Raw genomic sequence first — 22,080 nt, 5'->3', positions numbered from 1 at the left:
TACATTTCACTCTTCCATATAAGCAACTGAATGTTCTCTATAATTTAGTGTTATCATTGCAAATATTTAGAAATCATTTTTATAACAATGTAGAAAACAACAGCCTCAAACATGAGAACATCTCCATCCATATCCTACCGAGCACATGAACGGACAGACTACGGCGATACGTCGCAAGGTTGTGTGAGGACGGGCACTTGTGTTCTGTCATGCCGAACTCTTATTGTATTATTAGCTACCTTAAAAAATCTCAGTTTGAATGTCTTCCAGGAATTCCATCCAACTAGGTAACTCCCTTTGCCTTGGCCCAATAACCCAAGCAGACAACAGTTGGCACTGGCGTGGTACAAGTCTTTACATTGCTGCTATCAAAGGCGCCATGCACATTCTTGCCCGTTATTAGCTTGTGGTGAGATTGAGAAGCAAGGAAACACTTTAATTAATTGTGCTGCCATCCCTAACATCTGAATGATCAGAGGAGACCCCAACATCAAAGGATCCCTTTGAAGTGTAGACATTATTAACATGCAGGCAGCCATTTTGTAAACTGAATCAAGATTATTTTGGTCTTTCATAAAGTAATAAATAAGACATTGCTGTAGTGGGGAGGACTGGCCATCGCAGGAATAGACAGGCTGTCTGGGCAATGGCTGAACCAATCCCTGGGTATACGGGACCAGTACTGTGTAATGATGCACATTGAATAATCTGCCCTTTTTGTGTATTATAAAAACAAATAAATTACCTGACTGAGATATCCAGGAGATGCGATAGCCAGTGGCACCTCTGATCCCTCTCCATGTGATCCTCATGCTTTGGGATGTCACGTCCTGAATATTGAGATCTGTCACCCCATCTACACGCCCTGTGGATACAAAGAATCAATAAGGTTGTTTTATTTCAATTCAATTGAATAAAAGTCAACAAAAAGCTATCTCAAAGCTGAACTCCTGCCATACTGCTGGCATATAGCTAAAATACATGTATGTAAACTATCTAACCTACCAAAGGTTATGTAAATCTGTTCAGTTATGTTTGCAGTTTACACACATATTCCCCACCGCTAGGGGGTCGCACCACTATCTACACCCTTAAGCTTCCTTTGGTATCTACCCACCTCCAACCTATCCAATGGTAAATAAGTTGATGTCATCCCTGCTGCTTCAAACATTCCCCAATAGCAGGCAAAGCTGACCACATACAGCACCACCTATGAGGCGAGCAGATGAAATGCAACCCAAACTCACTTGTATTTGCATCTTTATGTGTTAGGGGCACTGCACTAAGGCAGCCAATGGGCTCACGAAACCTGACCTACAAAAAATGGACATGACCCTTTTTTTTCTAATGTGTGGGTGCATTGCCCTCTACTGTAATAGTGCATTGGAGTGCCATTCAAAATGTACGGCATGAAAATGCACCTCACCATGGTTTGTTGTACGTTTCCATGAGCTATAGAAACTGGCAGTAAAACGTACACAAAAACACTAATTGGCCCTTATCCATAACTCGCCAGCTACAGAGTCACAACTGTACTATGGTTACACTATGGACCATATAACTATATGAGAGAGTCATGGCAAAGTCAATTTTAAAATTAAAGAAAGGAACTGGATAATTATCCATTATCTGGACAATACCCGGAGGATAATATTGTATTTTGATCTAGGTAAATGTTTGCTCTGTTTCTGTGGTGTCACAAAAGATCTTTTTCCCCAGTGAGGCAAAACTGATCACAGGTGCCAAGGGGTTGTAACAGTGCCTTCTGCTTGACCATGACTACAGTAATTCAAATGGAGGCAGAATTCACTATACTATACTAAATCCCTACCACCCATTTTCTTCCCCAATCCTGTTAATGAAGCGCAATACATCTATGTGGGATTGTATGACCATTTAATAAAGACCAAAATGGGGAAAAACATTTAAAGGTCCTTGAAGGCACCAAGTTTTGGACCCAAGCACTATATCTGCAGTAACCAACTGCAGTTTTTTGCTAGGACCTCAACCTCGGCTCACTGCCTTAGAGATGATTACACAGAGTAACCACAGATACATTCCGTTTCATCCACAGAAGGTCATTCCAACCAGACCACCAAAAAGGAACCAGAGGAGGTCCCTATCGGCTTTCTCAACCAAGATGACCTCACCTTCAAAGACCTTGAAACATGCTAAATGCTGCCATGACTTACATCATTGTACAAATGTAGAAACAAGTAAAGGCAGGAGGGGTGGAAGCAGCTTATCTGACATCACTCTGCAGAAGATGCTTCACTCCACCACTGAGGCAACCTATGAGAAACCCATCCCTCCCACAAGTGCTCCTTTACACTGTCCGACACCCATTATCACCCTAAGCTGCATGGGATTTTCATGGCCTTCTTGTGCTTGCATGGGTTTCCTCCCGGTACTCTGTACTCTCGTTGCCAACCAATCTCCAAAGACATGCTTGTAGGTTAATTTGCTCAACAGAGCATGCCCAAGATGGCTACTTCACCCCCTAAGCCCTTTGAGTCCCCAGGAAAAAAAGTTCTATAGAAATACCCTTGTGTGCTAGTCACCCCTTCTACCCTGTCATGTAGGTCCTGGGCCTTTGTCCTGCTTTCTTGCTCTGAGCCTATTTTGACTTCCGATGTTGATAGATAAGTCTTGATAGATAAGTCTTTATTCAACCTACGTATTTAACATACTTACGTGTGCGTCCGCTAATTGTCGCAGGTGTGCCCGTTTGCCTCAGGAATTGAGGATACAGTACCAGGACATACTCAGTATCGGGTCTCAGTTCACTAAGAGTATCTGACAGTGCACTTCCACTCAAAGTCTTCTCTGCCGTCCTGCCATCACCTGCAAACCAAACACTTAAAGTTAGAGCGGGACGTTACGCATCACCCATCAATCTTCATACAGCTGAGCATCCCAGACAGCAATGAAAAGGATCCATGCTAGCAGCGTTTGCAGGTGAGTCACAAGCTTGTACCTCTGCTAGCCTCGGGGCTCAGAATTCTTTAATTGTTGGAGATATACTGCTTCGGCAGGGTGTGGTACGGAGGAGGATACATTATGGCTGAAGACATGTAAGGATCAGATGTAGACATGTACAGGTGTGTCCCAGGCTGATGCTGGCGTCCTTCCAGATGCGCTAATCTATGTTATTTTTAGAAGTCAAACAACTAGATACCATTTAGAACATTATCCTACACTAGCTAGGTCTTCTGAACGTGATATGTCACAGGCTTGCTGAGCAAATTACATTGTACGGTTAGATGCGTTCCGACACATCTTATCAGATCGCCATGGGAGGAATTGGCAGAAACAGAGACGCAATGAAGATGTTCAGTTTGAAAGAACACATGTATGGAGATACACATAGGAATTTAAATTATATATGAAATGTATCTGGTGTGATCTGGAATATTTTAAAGTGCTGCAAATGCTTCATTATGGTCATGTGACAGGTCATGTCCTGATTGGATAAAGGTTGGCCTAGACCTGCTAAAATTCCGAAGCTTTGGCGGTCTACAGGTTACATGGTCCAATGAAGGGGTAATTACTCTGATTAAATAGGACTCATACAATCATATATAAGATCTAATGTTCTGATTGGATAAAGGTTGGTCTAGACCTGATAAAATTCTAAAACTTTGATGGTCCACAGTGTATACAGTCCAATGAAAGGTTAAATACTCTGATTGGGTAGGAGTGATACTGCCATGTAAAAGATCTAATGTTCTCATTGGATAAGGTTTGGCCTAGATCTGATCAAATTCTGACCCTCTGCCTGTCTACAAGTTATATGGTCTAATGAAAGGTAAAATACACTGATTGGGTAGGAGTGATACAGTCATGTAAAAGATCTAATGTTCTCATTGGATAAAGACTAGCCTAGACTTTGGAAAATTCAAATACTATAGGACTGATTTATAACTCTTCTATCCAGCTGGGCGAATGCAGTTTACACAGCACTACTTCCACTAGATGGACCTGAGGAGCACAAGCATTCCTATATTCCTCAGCACCATCTAGTGGTGGTAGAGTTTTAAATCCATCCCTAAAACGTTTTGTTCCAGCTTTGTATATTAGGTTTTGGGTACATAGGCATATTTTTACCTCTTCTCTCATACAGAGATGGTTCTCCTTCCACTCTAACAACCCAAATGAATATGTGCCATGTCTCCCCCTGTTTTTTTAATGGGGAGCATATATTTTTCATTTGATGGTTCTCCTCTCTCTTGTCAGTCCATATGAAACTTTGGCATGTCCCCGCCTTCATTTTTTTTTTTTTTACAAAGTCTTTATTTAAATTTTTCAAATAGTTTTTTAGAACAAGGTACAAAAACCATAGAATCAACCATACATTAGACCCCCTCCTGCTTTTTAATGGTGGTGAAAGAAATAAGGACATGCAGACAGCTGTGGCCTCAGAATGCTCTTATTGGTATATGGTATGTGTATATAGTCCTGTGAGTGTTGCAAGGAGTGACTGGCTAGACCCGATTGTTGGACTGTACTACGGGTTGGACTGTATTGTATCAGATCATTAGTTCCAATCACTCGTACTTTTTGGTTCTGCCCTGGTAACATTCAGATTGGCTGTTCCTTGAGAAGGACAAGGCAAGTATTCTGCTAGAGGGTTTAGGGATTACTTAAGAGGTCATGTTAGATAGGAGTTTAGGGGGTTACCTTCAGAGTTTGGGTTAATAATAAGGTTTGGGGTTTAGGTTTTAGGTTAAGTGTGGAAAAGGGGGGTTAAGTATTAAGGACTCATTATACTGGATAGGCAAAATCTCAGGGTAAGGCTTGATGCCAAGGTTTGGCATCAAGCCACGATGTATACATTTTTCTTTAGCAAATTCTTTTTTGTGAATTTGTTGCAAAATTATTTACCCGGAGATCCTGTCAGTAACATAATTTCCTGTTGTTGGCTGACAATGCCTTTCAGAAATAAAAAGGGCAAAAAAGATACAATAGAGCAACACGAGTGACCACATATTCACCTCTGACAGAATAGGTCAGCCGGTATCCAGTTGGCGACTCTGCTCCAGCAATGGACCATGCTATCCTGAGGAAGGATGGACCGGCCTCTGCCACGCGGAAGTTCAATATCCCAGCTGCACTTACTGCAAAATAAAGCAACGTAGCGGTGTTAATTTCGTTGACTAATAATTCTTGGCACAGATTTCGGCAACAACACTTTTTCAGTTCTAAAATTAGACTAAAACTAGATGAAAACAAAGTTATGACGACTAAAACTACGGATGCACCGATACCATTTTTTTTTTCAGGTACTCGCCAATATGAATACTGTCCCAGAAGTCCCATTAGGGAAGCCGGGCGGCGTGTAATGACTTGTCGCCCGGCTTTCCGATTGGCCAGCTTGTCAACCAATTAGGAAGCAAGGAAGCAAGGCAGCAAGCCATTACACGGCGCCCGGCTTCCTGATTGGCCAGGAAACCGGATTCATGCTACCTCGTCACCAGGTGACAAGGAAGCATGGAGCTGGCTTTCTGGCCATTCAGGAAGCGGGGGCGGGTAATGACTCGCCACCTGGTTTCCTGATTGGCCGCTTCCCGACCAATCAGGAAGCTGGGCAGCGACTCTTTACAGGGTGCACGGCTGGTTCCATGCCCCCCTTTCATCAAGTGACGAGGGAGCATGGGGCCTTCACGGACTTCACGGACTTCACGGCCAATCAGGAAGTCGAGCAGCATGTAATGACTTGCCACCTGGCTTCCTGATACCAGAAGTTCCAGTATCGGGATAGGCATTGAGGGCATTTGGGCAAGTACAGGTACTCACCCAAATACTCGGTAACGATGCATCCCTAACTAAAACTATAACCAAAATATAATGACATTTTAGTTCACTAAGTAAAACTAAACTAAAATGTTCGGGAGAGACAATCCAAGAAGAAGAGATCCAATCAGAACTAATCTCTTTTGACTTCAAGTCACGGTTACATCCTGAATAGACGATTAATAGGTAATATCTGCAATGTAATTACAGCCAATATAGTTTTTCATTTTAATATTTTAGAGTTGCAATTCTGCTTGAAAGAATGAAGAATGTCTTATGCAAGTTGTTAGAAGGGGTTGTGGTCAGTTGTTCTGAGCATTAAATATGACTTAGGGTGATTATATCTGAAATGTGAAGGCAGCTACTGTTCTACTGTTCTGCTGCTCCTGGTTTCAGACATCCCAACTCTCACGGACGTTCCGAGAGTCTCCTGCTATTGGATAGCGGCTCCCGGCAGCCCGGGAGAGAAACACTTTTTCACGGAAAGGTTTACTCTGTTGTATCTAGCAGAGTAAACCTTTCCCTGCTATCTCGTTTTTCAGAGAGAGTCAGAGAGACACCATAGGAATGCATAGCTAGATTGCTATTGGCTATTTCACTTTGCAATAGCCAATAGCAGACTAGCTATTGCACCAGCCCACTGCTGCTGTCAATCAACAGAGGTGGACCTGAAGTTCTCCATCAGGTCCTCCTCTAGTAATTGACAGCAGCAGAGGGCTGGTGCAATAGCCAGCTTGCTATTGGATATTGCAAATTGAAATAGCCAATAGCAATCTTGCTATGCATTCCTATGCTGTTTTTTTTTATTCTGATGGCAGCAGCTGTCAGAATACAAAAAAAAAAGATACTAAAGAAAAGCAGCTGTTAAAGGAGAACTATGGGGTCAGGGCTTTTCCCCATAGTTCTCCTTAGGGTAACGGGAGGACACAAACTAGCGTCCTCCCGTTACCCTAAGCTCAGTATACCGCAAGCTACAGCTCGCGGTATACTGAGACGCCACAGCCGGAGCGGATCCTGACATCGATGTCGAGATCCGCCCAGCTGCGTGAGTGTCAGCTGGCTCTGCCTATGTAGAGGCAGAGCCAGCTGTACCCGCCCCCTCCCCCGTCCGTTCCGCCAGTCAGCGCTGGCGTATCGGAGCGGGGAGGGGGGAATCCAGCCCCTCCCCTGTCATGGCAGAGAGCCGTGACAGGATCAAGAGGTGAGCGAACGCCGGTATCTGTTCTCTCACCTCCCGATCTACTGAGCCGACCTGTGACAGTCTCATTGTCACAGGTCGTCTAGAACTATGAGGTGAGTGGAAATCACTCGCCTCATAGTTCTCCTTTAACAAAGAAGCTATTGCTATCAGTGATATCTGCCATCATTTGCTCCCCCTCCCCCCACACTTCCCTGAAATGAGAAGGGCACCTCCCTGAAATTGTTTTATTTTCAGGTTGGGATCCCTGTGATTTTATCAAAGATTTAATGAAGTTGGAGGTTTAATCTCATGTAGAGACTCTAGACATATGTCACCAGTTTCTACCGTCATCAGGTCAGCTACCTTAAAATCCAGCATGAAGGGAGGTGTGACAGTGTTGGTGAAAATTCAAATGCATTAGCTACCATTATTAGTATTATTATTAATGTAAATAATAATCATTATCATCATAATAATAATAATAGCTATTACTAGGGATGCACCGATACTTTTCGAGTACCAGTGCCGATACTTTTTCATGAGAACTACCAGGGTTGCAGAGGTTGCAGCTGGGACCTGGCTCTGGCGCTCCACCACTGTCCTGAAATCATTAGTCTGTATTGTTCTAGAAAAACTGTCACATGACGCTAAAAAAAAATGTATCAGTACTTGTGTCTGTGAGTACTTGGACAAGTATCAGTACTTGTACTTGCAAAAATGGTATCGGTGCACCACTAATATATATTTATAAAAACAAAATCATACAATAAAACAGATATGTACAAATCCCAGGAGCTCCGTGTGCTCCTTGCAAATGACAGCGGCCTCCTAACTTTTGAATTTTTCTCTTGTCTACTCTTGGAGCTGGAAAAGTATCTGTACTTGTACTTCTACCGAGTACTGTACTTGGTATCGGTGCATCCATAGCTATTACCCACTTTCACTCCCCTTTTGTACTGTGTTATCCATGGAGTGAAGAAAACATATTTCCTTTTGTGTGTCCAAATAACAGCAGTAACCGCGTCTTATTGCTTTACCAGATATTAATAGCAATCAATCAAAATAGTAATCATATTAACGTCAATCATAGCAAGCTATCAGGTCTACACTAATACATAATGGCAACCCGAGATTCGGAGACTGGCGAAGGCATTTGCCGCTTCTCACATTCTCCTCCTCCTCCTCATAGAATAGATCTGTCATTCACGGATACAATGCACAAATCTTACATGTTCTCCCTTTGCCGGACACAGACTCGCCAATGCTGTCGGCGTATAATGCCGTGATTAAAACCGAATACTCTGTCGCAGCTCGGAGGCTATCAAGGACGGCGGTTGTCTGCGCTGCTGTCACGGTGATCTGTGGACAGAAATCACACTCATTTAATTGTCCAATATTATATAAAATGATAAATACTTGGGCCAGTGGTGTCATAATCGGGTCATCAGAGCAGGGTCTGTGTGTCAAACTCTAGCCATACACAAGGCACTTTTTAGCAATTTCAACCGCCTTTAACAAGCTTTCATTAGCAAAAAAGCCAAACAAATCAAAAAAAGAAGCCAACTGACACTTTTTACATTGTTTCACATTTTTGATACAAAAAAATGAATGGCTGGTCATGTGATTTACTACAAAGGGGCTTAGGTTGCTTTTTTTCTGTTTGAGTAATTTGGGGTTCATTAATGTGAAATAAGAGGTCTATTTATGAACAATTTAAGGGGCACTGCGAATATCTGCAAATGGGCAGAAACATTTTTTTTTTCCGGTTTGAATGTAGTGTGTTGTAATAATACATTATGGCCACTAGATGGAGCTGAGGAGCACGGGAAATAAGTATTTACTTCCTATTCTGCTCAGCTCCCTCTAGTGGCCGGTACTGAGGCAGGGTGCTGTGATGTTTTCAAGAAGCTGTGTACAGCACCCTTGCAGCCCCTCCCACCAGTCATGATCTGCCTGCATAGCATTGAGAAGCACAGAGACCCACTGGTGATGTCACCGTATCTAAAAAAAACATAATATGCAATGACAGCGTAAAGGTTTTATTTAAAAATTGTCATTAGCATGTTGATGATGGGGAAGGAGGAACCAGGGAAAGCAAAATGTAACAAGATTAAACTTCAGCTTTAACACATGATTAACTTATTGTGTTATAAAGCATGGGCAATACATAGAAGCATGGGCAATAAATGGACACATAAGAATACTTGGAAGGCATGGGCAATACATAGAAGGCATGGCCAATACATGGTAGCATGGGCAATACACGGAAGTCATGGGCAATACATGGAAGGCATGGGTAATACATGGAAGCATATGTTATACATGGAAGCTTGGGCAATACATGGATGCAGTGAAATACATGGAAGGCATAGGCACTACATGGAAGGCATGGACAATACAGTGAAAGCATGGGCAAATAATAGAAGCATAAGCAATGCATAGAAGCATGGGCAATAAATGTAAGGCATGGGCAATAAATAGAAGCATGGGCAATGCATGGAAGGCATGGCAAATACATGGAAGCATGGACAATACATGTAAGGCATGGGCAATACATGGAAAGCATGGGCAATATGTGGAAGAATGGCCAATACATGGAAGTCATGGGCAATACATGAAAGGCATGGGTAATACATGGAAGGTGTGGGCAATGCATGGAAGCATAGAAAATACATGAAAGCATGGGCAATAACTGGAAGGCATGGCCAATACATGAAAGGCATAGTCAATAAATGGAAGCATGGGCAATGCATGGAAAGCATGGGTAATACATGGAAGGTGACATGGAAGGTGAGTATTGCTCAGCTCAGGGCCCCATGATAGCTTTTTAATTTTGCCATTGATTACATAGGCCAATATCACACATACCTCTCTCAGCTCCAGTGGGATCGGCTGCCCTTGACCTGTCAGAGGACCGTAGACAATTTTGTAGCCGGTGACGGGCCCGGTGGCCGCTGTCCATTGTATCTTCAGGGAGCCAGTTGTCTGATCAGTGAAAACCAGGTTGGAAGGTCCTGTGTAAGCGGCTGGGAATGAAAGGGATAGACTCAGACTGATTGTCTATGACCTCACTGGTGTCACATTGAGCTGCATGTTGTGAACATATCTAAAAGGGTTTTGCACTTTGTATCTAAAAACGGAATGTTTCCTGTCCCAAGGACACAACAGGAAGTGAGAGGACATTTTAGCAAAGTGAAGGGAATTCATCTCTTAGACAGTTGTCATTAAAACAGGTGAATTCCCTTCACTTCCAGCGGGTTACTGGAAGGTGTGCTATGACTTGTGGTCCCCTGAAAGCCAATGAAGCTCAGCCAGGGAAGGGACTTACAGCCTTCAGGCAGGTAGGTTCCTCCAGTGGTCACACAGACTTTCCGCGACACCAGAGGCAGCAGAGTGGTGAGAATCTTGAAGTCGTTGACGTAGAAGAAAAAGTCGTCAGCCGGAGTGGAGGCCACCCGCGTCAGTTCCCGACTGTCAGCGTTCTTAATTCCTGGCGAGCAGAAGAACAAAAAAGAATGACTTCCCCTAGAAGATAAAGTACATCTAAAGACAGGATAGAGTAGAGCAGGGGGCGGCAAATTCGGCCCTCCAGCTGTTGTGGAACTACAAGTCCCACATTGCATTGCAAGACTCTAAGGCTAGGTGCACACCTAGGCGACACCTCACCACGCAGCAAACGTGCACGATTCCGCATTGCCGCGCGGTCAGGAGTCACCTAGGTGTGCACTGATCGTGCTGTGGGTACCATTATTTTCCAATGGCACCCCAGTCACGCCAGGCGGATCACGCGGTTTCCAGCCGCGATTCGGCCCATGCTTCCACAAACGATTGCCACTAAAACAGCCGCGCGTCGTGTATCGCAAAAAAAGGTACCTTTCTTCTGCAATTGCCGCGCGGATGTCACCCCATTGAAATCAATAAGGCCGCGCGACAATCGCTGCCTGCATTGTACAGGACCACACGATCCTGAGTGTCGTGCAATGTAGTGCAGGTGTGAACCTAGTCTGAAAGCTACAGCCATGACCCCCAGAGGCAAAGGCATGAAAGGATTTGTAGTTTTAACACAGCTGGAGTGCCCAGGCTGCCCATCTCTGGAGTAGAGAATGGTGGATATGCTGAAAATTAACTATTTCCTCTGATTCCCCCATTCAATCTTTATTCATCTGCTGAAATTCCAGTTCTGGTGTCAGACATCCATGATTAAGTTTGCCCTCACTTTGGGGATATTACCTCTCACTTCCTGTTGCATCTGTGAAACAGGAAGTGAAGGGAAATCTCACCAATGGGATACAGACAGCAATTTAAAAAAAAATGTAATGGCCGTGGTTCTACCTATCCCCCAATGGATGCCCCATCAAGAATTGTGCAGTAGCTTTACCAGGCAGAGCCAGAATCTAAACACAGTTCAGCCCAAGCATAGCACGCCGGTCCATACCTGTTCACATTACCTGATGAGGGTGTTGCCAATATACAATTAGAGTACACTTTACACTATGGAGGTGATTTATATATCATCTGCCTAGCTATACGCTGGCTGAATGATATTCGCATTGGCATTCTCAACCACTAGATGGAGCCAAGGAGCATAGGTAATTCCTGATATAATATAAGCAAACTATAAGCAGATTAAACTTCCTCTATGTTTATACTGTTATATACACTCAGGAGCAGGGAGACAGCGTATGAAGTCAGGGCAGAAAGAACTTTCTGACCCCTAAGACTTCTTAGCTCTGTAGCATCAACTAAAAAGGACTTACCAACAGCAAATATTTTGATTCCTTGACTCTTTAGCCTCTCGGAAGGCTCATCTACGTCATCCTGCGACTTTCCATCCGTGATCAGGATTGCAATCTAAAAGACAAAAAAAATTGTTTAAATTATTCAAAAGGGAAGAATATTATCCAGTGTAACACCAGAGAAGTGAGACAATATTGTGAGGAGAAGGTCATGTGACATTTGGCCCAAGGCCCCCTCCATATAAAGCAACACTTCACTCAAACCATCTTGGTGGAGAAAGGCACGGGCCTTCATTATGTTGGCCATCTGTGTCCCCATTGGAGAGAATTTCCCCAACTTCCTGTGCTAGTGATGAGGGTCACCTAGACAGGAAGTGAGGAGAAAACTATACAATGTGGAGAAATAACAACAAGGCAAATTAGAGGTAGGTTCAAATCTCCATCACATTGTATTCTTAGCAGAAAGGGTTTCACAGAATCCCTTGGTATCTGACATCAGCAATAGCTCATCCATGCTCAATACAGCATAAGTTCTTTCCGCATAACAATGACCTCAACACTTCATTAAAGCTTTATTGTCCCAGACACCATACACAAAGAAGCCCCGCATGGCAACCTTCCCAACTGACGCCTTTCAAACACAAGCTTAACAGTAGAGAAACGCGTCAATGTGGAGAGGTTCCCAGGGAAGGCTTCTTTGCATCCCTACAACAGTCAGCAAGACAGGAAGTGGGGGGAAACTTTCCCCCATAGGGGCACAGACAGCAATAAAAACCTGAAATGTTCCCATTCCATCACTGCTTGGTTCCAAATTCCCATTCCAAATGTTCCCATTCCATTCCATCACTGTTTGGTTTTATCACTAATGCTCATGTTGCATGGACTCAACCAGTACCCCCTCCCCCAGAACAATGCGAAGATCTGCAGTTGCTATGACCAACAGATCTCCTTCTGCTCCAGTTTCCATTAGCTCTGTTGTACATTTCCATTCCGGTGAGTCTTAATGACAATACCTTGGGAACATTGGCCCGAATAGTGCCTGGGCCAAAGAAGTTGTCTGCAGCGTATCTCAAGCCTGCGCCAGTACGCGTGTTTCCACCCTTGTAGCCCAGGTTCCGGATTGCCTGGATCACATCGCTCCCGTTCCGGTATCGAGAAAATTCAAACTCTGTTCTAGAGGAAGAATGGAATATATGTTACTTGAGTACCGGAGTATTCTTTCAGAAAAAAAAGAACAAAATTACACCAGTGCTGTGCTATTTGATCATTTTGGATACAAATGGTATTTCATGCTCCTCAGAAGTATCATATTGCAGGCATGTCATCTCAGTTATTGGAAAAGAAAGGTTTCAGGCCTAATTTATCAATAACTAGTCAATATTTGAGGAAAACCAGACTGCTCATTTACTGAATCAATGGTGGCATGCAGGTATTAGCAGTTTTTCTTTTGCCAACTGGACAATATGAAAGTTCAGCAGAGATGATGAATGTGCAGAATGTGCAGGTCTGGCCATACAAGCTTATTGCAAAATCTGTCTTAGAATGGCCTAGGTTGGGTTGGGTGGTTTGGCCTTTGCATGGATGGCCAACATATCCATTGTACTCCTGCAATGAGCAACATTACACCTAAGAGGTACATGTGACTCACAAGCCGCTGGTTGGGGATCAGTGCGGTGCTCGAAATATGACTCAATGACTCAACGGCTGCTGACAATTTTAAACTGGAAGACTCACCTTGGATCATCACTGTATTGCACCACACCAAAACGCACTGTGTCCTGGCCGACCACATTTACAAATGGAATCACCAAACCTTCCATAAACGTCTTGATCATTCGGTAATTCGCCCTTCCGATGCTCGAAGACCCATCGATGACAAACACTATGTCGGAGTCGTATATATTCTCGCATCTTGCTGCAAAAGAAAAAGATAGGGCAAAGTCAATTAATTTGTGGGCTCATAAAAATTGTTACAGTGAACTTTAAAAGGGAAGTACAGTCAGAGCAAAGTTTACATCCTGCCTAGTTGAATTGTCCTCCTGGGTCCATGTGTACGCAGTAAAAACTTCTATGGGGCTTTCTCCGGATGAAGTAGACCCTACAGGGGGAACGTCTATGGGGTTCTACTTCGAATGTGCGGCCCATGAGATAATGATCCAGGATGGCAGGAAATAAGCAGCGGGGTAGCCACGAATTCTAGAATTCCAAAAGTATTGGGACACCCCTCCAAATCCTTGGATTCAGGTGTTCCATGAAATTCCTTGCTGCTAAATATTCTGCGGTCACCTGTTAGTGGTATTGTAACAAAGTGAAAGCAACTGGGAACAACAACATCTCAGCCACGAAGTGGTAGGACACGTAAAATGACAGAGCCGGGGTCAGCTCATGCTGAAGTGCATTTCTTAAGGCATCAGTATACCAAGACATTTTGGACAATTTCATGCTCCCAACTTTGTGGGAACAGTTTGGGGACGGCCCCTTCCTGTTCCAACATGACTGCACACCAGTGGACAAAGCAAAGTCCATAAAGACATGGATGGGGGAGTTTGGAGTGTAGGAACTTGACGGCCTGCACAGAGTCCTGACCTCAACCCGATAGAACACCTTTGGGATGAATTAGGGCGGAGACTGCGAGCTCGGCCTTCTCGTCCAACATCAGTACCTGACCTCACAAATGGTCCAACATTCCCATAGACACACTCCTAAACCTTGTAGAAGCCTTCCCAGAAGAGTTGAAGCTGTTATAGCTGCAAAGGGTGGAGCCAACTCAATATTGAACCCTATGGACTAAGACCGGATGCCACCAAAGTCATCTGCGTGTAAAGGCGTCCCAATACTTTTGATAATATAGTGTAAATATATATATATATACTATTAGACATGTAAGCTGGGTAAAAGTTTGTTTCGGATATTTCGTTATTTTGGGATTCGGGATTCGGATCTAAAATTCAGTTCGGGTTTCGGATTCGGGGAAAATTCAAATTTTCGTTAGTTTCGGATGAATTTACATATATTTGCTGCGAATACCACAGAAAACTATATACAGATACTAATACTAAAGCTGAATCTCCTAGACCTGAATGGCGTCCTGGATCTGAATTTCCAAATTGCATTCGGGAGCTCCCGAACGCCATTCGGGTTTGGGAGCCATATACATATATTACTAAAGCTGAGGCTCCCAGACCCGAATGGCAAATTCGGATCCAGAATGTCATTCAGGTCTAGGAGATTCAGCTGAGAACTGAGGAGGAACGAGAAAACAACCAGGGAGGAAATAGGAATAACCGAAGAACAAAGAGGAACAACTGAGAAGAAAAAATGGACAACTGAGGAGGAAAGAGGGACAAATGAGGATAAAAGAGGGACAAATGAGGAGGAAAGAGGGACAACTGAGGAGGAAAGAGGGACATCTGAGGAGGAAAGAGGGACAACTTTGGAGGAAAGAGGGACAAATGAGGAGGAAAGAGGGACAACTGAGGAGGAAAGAGGGACAACTGAGGAGGAAAGAGGGACAAATGAGGAGGAAAGAGGGACAAATGAAGCGGAAAGAGGGACAAATGAGGAGGAAAGATGGACAACTTTGGAGAAAAGAGGGACAGAGGGACTTGCTTACAAATGAAGGACAGTTGGGTGGTATGCTACTAGACACCAAGATAGAAACATTCATGATAAATATTGAAGGGGACAGTAATTCAAATTTCTTTTGGATACATTATAACCACACTATGGTTGTTACATTGTCATCAAAGCTATAGATAAATGGCATCACTCCCACCATGAAAAAGTGTATAGTCAATGTGTAGAGTGCACATCATTCCTGAGAGTTATCACACATAGCCAGAGGAGACAGGATTTCTAGGAAATGGCATCTCCCCCATCCTCAGCCCTCTCCTCCTTCCTGCAGGGCCTGAAGAAACACTCATTTTATTATTCCTTTTACATACTACTATAATACTGAAGCTAAACTGGTTTTAAAGGCAGAACTTGAATAATTTCACCTCTGGGCAAAAAGAAAAATCCAACGGCTAAAAAGGGGCAGATCCAAGGTCTAGTCTCGGGAGGAGCACTGCCAGAAAATAAGGTGTTGCTTACAGAACAGAATATTGTAATAATACATTATGTTGTTTTTTTTTTTTTTTTTTACACTTCCTGACATTTTTTGTGTGTAGGAATTGAATCTCCTGTCATTAATATGGGTCTGTCATCCACACTGCACATTACTATGTTTTATTGCTGTGGAGCTATGTGATACACACGGTCCAGGCACAGTATGAAGGATGGAGGACACCATGTTGAAGGAAGGAGAGGGGGGGCTGGATAATTTGCAATGTCGGCAGTTACTAGGGCCTCCCCAAGTTAGGAAAGGCTAGGGCGTGGTCGTAGCTGCGACTGCTGTGACCCTGGTAGTTCTGCCACTGTATAGAGGACTACAAATCCCAGTGATACATTATACAGCAATGTAGAATACAACCAGCTATAGAGGGCTACAAATCCCAGCAATACATTATACAGCAATGTAGACTACCACCAGCTATAGAGGGATACAAATTCCAGAAATACATTATACAGCAATGTGGAATACCACCAGCTATAGAGGGCTACAAATCCTAGCAATACATTATACAACAATGTAGACTACCACCAGCTATAGAGGGATACAAATTCCAGAAATACATTATACAGCAATGTGGAATACCACCAGCTATAGAGGACTACAAATTTTAGCAATACATTATACAACAATGTAGACTACCACCAGCTATAGAGGGCTACATATCCCAGCAATACATTATACAACAATGTAGACTACCACCAGCTATAGAGGGATACAAATTCCAGAAATACATTATACAGCAATGTAGAATACTATCATCTATAGAGGACTGGAGCTGGGTCCCGTATCCTGGTCCTCAGTGCCAGGGAGCTCTGGGCCAGTCCCCCCGGACCATGGTAGCACACGGCCCATGCCTGCTCTTAATTAGTTAGCTGCTCCTAGGTTCTCATGAAAATGTCCCTGCATCCTACTGCGAAAATTGCTCTGTTGCCTCTTCCCCCACCGTGGATCTGCCACTGACCTGACCTTAAATCCCAGCTATGGGGTGCAGAGTTCCCCTGACTTCTCATCTCAGCTATGGGGTACAGAGCTCACCTGACCTCTCCCACTGCGATCCTCACACTAATTATTGGAGTAGATGTAATGTGCTACTACATTTTTCTTCATCTTTCCATTTCTTCATTGTAATGCACTAATGTATCTAGTTTACCAGTACACCTTACCATGATGAAGTATTTGTTGGTATTTACTGGGGGGAAGGGGGGGAGGACTGGATCCACTACTGCGGCTAAATCTATCCGGTTAACTCACTAGTATGAATAAAAAAAAGAGTAGGTCATTTCTTATCTAAGGCAAATGTCATCCAAACAGCTCAATAAGCAAAGAAACTTTACAGACCAATTATTATAAATCAGTTTTGCAGAAATGACTCCACTCGTCTTTCCCGGTGTTTATAACAGATAACATTGGGAATCCCAGGAATTATCTGATTGCCTTTACACATTTATTGAATTAAATGATAAGATTTTTTATTTTATTTATGTAACCAGACAGAGCAATTCTAGAATACAGTGACCATATTTACAGTTTGCTCTCACCGATTCATCATCTTTTGATTCATCATCATTCCTTAAATTCTTTTCTTTTTGACAGGGGAAGACAACAATATATGACACGTGTGCGTGCTAATGTAAAGACTGGCCGTCAGCTGCTGTCTCCAACTGGTGCTGATTCTGTGGTTGATATAAATCCATCTCCCCCTTATACCCAAGGTCAGTGCATGCATAAGGCAGCCGAGTGAATAACCCAGCCAAAGTGAAGTGAGCCGAACAACGTTCAGCTATTCACTACGGCTCAGTGCGGCTGATTTCAGCCGTGCATCGGCTGCCTTCGGCTCAGTCAAGCCGAAGCATATCTACTGCACCGAAGGGCTCCGGCTGCCAAAGAGAGCCAAAGGATCCGCCGAAGATACGGCTGGATCCTTCGACTCCTCTGTGAATAACCCCCTAAGAGAAGAATTGTCCAGACTTTGTAGAGAGTTCCTCTCACTTCCTGTTGTGTCTCTGGGATACAAAATACAATTCTGTACTGTCCAATCAACTGGCCCAGGGGCATGTTCCTGACCAAGTTGTTCAGTTGCCGCCATGAAGACTTAGCACCTGATTGTAAAGTCAGGAAGGGGTGTCAGGATCACTGACTGACTGAACACAATTACATTGGCGGTTACCTCAGTTCCCATCTTTGTTTTTGTTAAATGTGCATGAGGCCGATAGACTGGAGTTCGGTTTATTTGTTAAGGAAATGACCGGGTTTCTGCATGGGCGAAGGATAAAACCACATACTAGCTCCGGGGAGGAAAATTCACAATCTAGTGGAACATATTTCTCTCTTCGAGCTCCAAAGGGGCCATGAAAAGGTTCCATGAACTCCCAAACTGCTTCAGAAGGGCCCTATAACTTTACAGAGCATGCAAATGATAACAGATATCTATGCCAGGCACCAGGAGACTATCAACTCATAAATGGCTAACGAGTCCGCTACGGATATCCAGCCATAAATTAAGATCTGTCAGTATAAGATAGATCCGGGGTCAGCAACCTTTTCCACAATAAGTATCATGTAGCATTAGACAACCGCGTGCCAGCGAACAATAGCGCGCTCTAGTCTTAGATCGCTTTCACTTTCTCACTCAGAGTTGTACTGCTAATGGCAAGATACATACATCTATTCATAGTTATATAATAATAATTGAGTTCAACTTTCCATTAACTGCTGCACACACAAAACAAGTTCAACCCCAATGCATAAACTTCAGACATCAGATCAGCCCCCAATGCATAAACATCAGACATCAGATCAGCCCCCAATGCATAAACTTCAGACATCAGATCAGCCCCCAATGCATGCATGCATGCACTTCTGACCTCAGATTAGTTCCAATGCATGCGCTTCAGACCTCAGATCAGCCCCGAATGCATGGGTGGCGAGTAATGACCCGCCTCCTGGCTTCCTGATTGGCTGGAAAGCCGGCTTTCCAGCCAATCAGAATGCAGCCGGCTTCCCGGCCAATCAGGAAGCCAGGTGGCGGGTCATTACTCGCCTCCCGGTTTCCTGATTGGAGAGGAAACTGGCTTGATGCTGATTGACTGGAAAGCCGGCTTTCCAGCCAATCGGCATGGAGTCGGCTTCCCGGCCAATCAGGAAGCCAGGAGGCGGGTCATTAATCGCCACCTGGCTTCCTGATTGGCCGGGAAGACGGCTCCATGCTGATTGGATGGGAAGCGGTTTTCCGGCCAATCACAATCGAGCCGGCCAAACAACATGGAGTTGGCTTCCCGGGCAATCAGGAAGGCGGGCAGCATGTAGTAACATGCTACCTGGCTTCCTGATTGCCCAGGAAGCCACCTCCATGCTAGCGGAAGCACCGGTATTGGTACTTGGTATCGGCGAGTACCGAAAGCAAAGTATCGGTACTCGTTCTCTATACCGAAAAACCGGGATTGGTGCATCCCTAGTTTTTAGGATGGCAATGCTTTTAGAATGGCTTACACGACCTCTTTTTAACTATTCTGCACTTGTTCTTGTGCGAAGGAATAGCCCCTCATTTGCCTCATTATTGTACATTTTTTACAGAAAGAAAAAAAAGAGAAGGAAAAAAGTAATAAAAGGAATTTAAAAAATGTAATGGGACGACACCCAGATAACAATCAAATTGCGTACACACACACACACACAAATACACACACTCACACACACTCACTAACGGAAATTAATACAGTGAGCACTAAATAAACTAAACTACCCTAAATACACCCCTCCCCCCCCTAAAATAGAAGAAAACACCCCCTCCAAATAAATAAAACAAAAGAGTAGATCATTTCTCATTGGACAAGCGTCATCCAAGCAGCTAATTGAGCAAAATGTAGGGGAAACTTTATAGACGAATTTCTATAAATCAGTTTGGCAGAAATGACTCCACTCGTCCTTCCCGGCGCTTATAACAGATAAGATTGGGAATCCCGGGAATTACCTGATTGCCTTTGGACATTATTCAGCATTTTTTTTACCTGAAAAAAATGGAGCGTGCTTTTATAAGGGGTTTTGCCTTCTTCTGGATCACAGGGTAGGTTTAATGTTCATAGGGTGTCATAGTGTTTTTAATTACAGACTTACCATAAATAATGCCTCTTGATCCGATCATCTTCTTCCTTCCAGTAGTTTTCAGGAGTGCCTCCGGCGCTGGGGACGGTCTCTGATCCAGCTCTGACTCCTGTGTCTCCTGTGTCCCACGGTGTCTGTGCGCATGCATGCTGCCGGGCTGTGTGCATTGACTTGCCTTGTGTCTCTCCTCCTCTCCCGGCAGAAGATCTCTACTGTGCATGGCCCGCCCCATGATCCTTCGCGGCCGCCCAAGAATCTTCAGATCTTCAGCCGGGAGCGCGCGACAGAGACACAGGTAAGAAATAACCTTTTTGGTAACTTTTTTTAATGTTTATGTATACATATTCTTGAAACCACCAACCAGATTCTAAAGCTGCTATTGGGAGAGGTGAGTTGTGCCGGGGATTATAGGTTCATTTTTTATTAAAGGAGAACTATGGGGTTAAGTCTTTTCCCCATAGTTCTCCTTAGGGTAACGGGAGGACACAAACTAGCGTCCTCCCGTCACCCTAGGTTCAGTATACCGCGATCTGTAGCTCGCGGTATACTGAGACGCCGCAGCTGAAGCGGATCCCGACAATGTCTGGATCCGCCCAGCTGCATGAGTATCTAGAGGCAGAGCCAGCTGTACCCGCCCCCTCCCCCGTCCGTTCCGCCAGTCAGCGCTGGCAATACGGAGCGGGGAGGGGGTAATCCAGCCCCTGTCACGGCAGTGAGCCGTGACAAGATCGAGAGGTGAGCGAACGCCGGTATGTGTTCGCTCACCTCCCGATCTACTGAGCCGACCTGTGACAGTCTCATTGTCACAGGTCGGCTAGAACTATGAGGTGAGTGAAAAGCACTCGCCTCATAGTTCTCATTTAAAGAATCCCTCTATATGGAACTCTGCAGACCTAAATTATGATTCATACACAAAAATTGCTACTCATCACCATAAGTGATTTACATAATATCCAAAGCTTTCTATTTATTGTAATTACTATAATGCACACAGATCTCAAGGCTGGGTGACACCAGGAGCGGAGAACGGATGATACCCCGCCGTCATCGCGCCTGCATGGTCGTCTTATTGACGCCTGCCGGCGGCCATCTTGGTGATGGACTCCAGCAGAGAGAGGAGGGGACGTTCAGCCATCAGGATGAGGTATGCTGCCGGGTCACCTCCTCTCTCCTTACACTGTCGGGTTCTCGGTCCGTGACCGAGTGCCTGACTTTTCATAGGGGGTGACACCAAAATCACTGTCAGTCATTTTGGTGTCACCCCTCCAATTCATGAAAGAAAAAAAAAAACTGCATTTATTTGTTTGCATTGGAGCAAGTGAAGCATTGCAACCGCGATCTGTGCATGGGGAGTGCAATACTCTGGCTCCTGCAGACTCTTCCTCCCATGCACGTCCATACCTTAGTATGTTCACTCAGTAACAAGGATAAAATTGACACATAGGCAGAATAAAAGATATGCACTTCCTGCCATTTTCTGTCTGACAAAATTGCTCACTGTCAGTTGACATGGTCTATTCAAATTGTGACAAAGCCGGAAGGTTTTTCTACCAACAGACTCTTCTCTGTCCAACCATGCGATCACACCTTCCTATTACTGTGCTGCACAGAGTGGCTCTGTGGCTAAGTACTAAGCTCATGCTCCTTGGTGATTGGTGAACTCTAGATCTGGTGCGTCTGCAGAGAGACCACTGCTTCCACACAGTGAGCATGAGTCCTTCTCGGCAGCTGGCAGGGGACAGGCTTTTCTACTCAGGCTGTGGCTGCTTTATAAAGAAATCAAACTGTAAGACTTAGCACCCCATTTTTATGCACCTGCCGATTGTAGAGTTCTGGATCTGACTCAGCAGGTGGTGTTGGTCCTCTGCAGAGAGACCACTGCTTCCCCACAGAGAGCCATACTGGCAAGGGAAAGGCTTTTCTACGCTTTCAAAAGAAAATGATCTGTGGGACTCTGCACCAGCTGATTTAAGGGCTCATCCACATGGATGCATGTAGCGTATAAACCACCCTGATCTCTGCGCCAGGTAGCCACAGGGGTTGCCTGTACTAATCAATGATAGACTTGTGTACAGCTATGGATATACATCACTGAATGCAGACTGCCTACGTCCAGGTCTTTATCTGAATATAGCCGCTGCCAGTCATTGAATTGT

At 44.3% G+C, this 22,080-nt stretch overlaps 1 protein-coding gene across 1 annotated transcript in view; it reads right to left on the bottom strand.

The window, feature by feature from the left end:
• LOC108797962 (collagen alpha-1(VII) chain-like) overlaps positions 1-22,080 on the bottom strand; it is a 168,515-nt gene that overhangs the window by 122,369 nt on the left and 24,066 nt on the right. The window contains exons 3-11 of the mRNA XM_018569650.1: positions 13,444-13,624; positions 12,723-12,882; positions 11,731-11,824; positions 10,302-10,463; positions 9,842-9,999; positions 8,203-8,332; positions 4,995-5,117; positions 2,695-2,844; positions 746-865 (exon numbers count right to left, since the gene is read on the bottom strand). Coding sequence (XP_018425152.1) covers positions 746-865; positions 2,695-2,844; positions 4,995-5,117; positions 8,203-8,332; positions 9,842-9,999; positions 10,302-10,463; positions 11,731-11,824; positions 12,723-12,882; positions 13,444-13,624 — 1,278 coding nt within the window. The remainder of the gene's footprint in view (positions 1-745; positions 866-2,694; positions 2,845-4,994; positions 5,118-8,202; positions 8,333-9,841; positions 10,000-10,301; positions 10,464-11,730; positions 11,825-12,722; positions 12,883-13,443; positions 13,625-22,080) is intronic.

The sequence above is a fragment of the Nanorana parkeri genome, unplaced genomic scaffold (genome assembly GCF_000935625.1).
Source record: "Nanorana parkeri isolate BGI_ZX_2015 unplaced genomic scaffold, ASM93562v1 scaffold1372, whole genome shotgun sequence".
Taxonomy (NCBI): Eukaryota; Metazoa; Chordata; class Amphibia; order Anura; family Dicroglossidae; genus Nanorana; species Nanorana parkeri.
The sequence above is the reverse complement of the archived record's forward strand: the minus strand, read 5'-3'. Positions and strand labels throughout refer to the sequence as shown.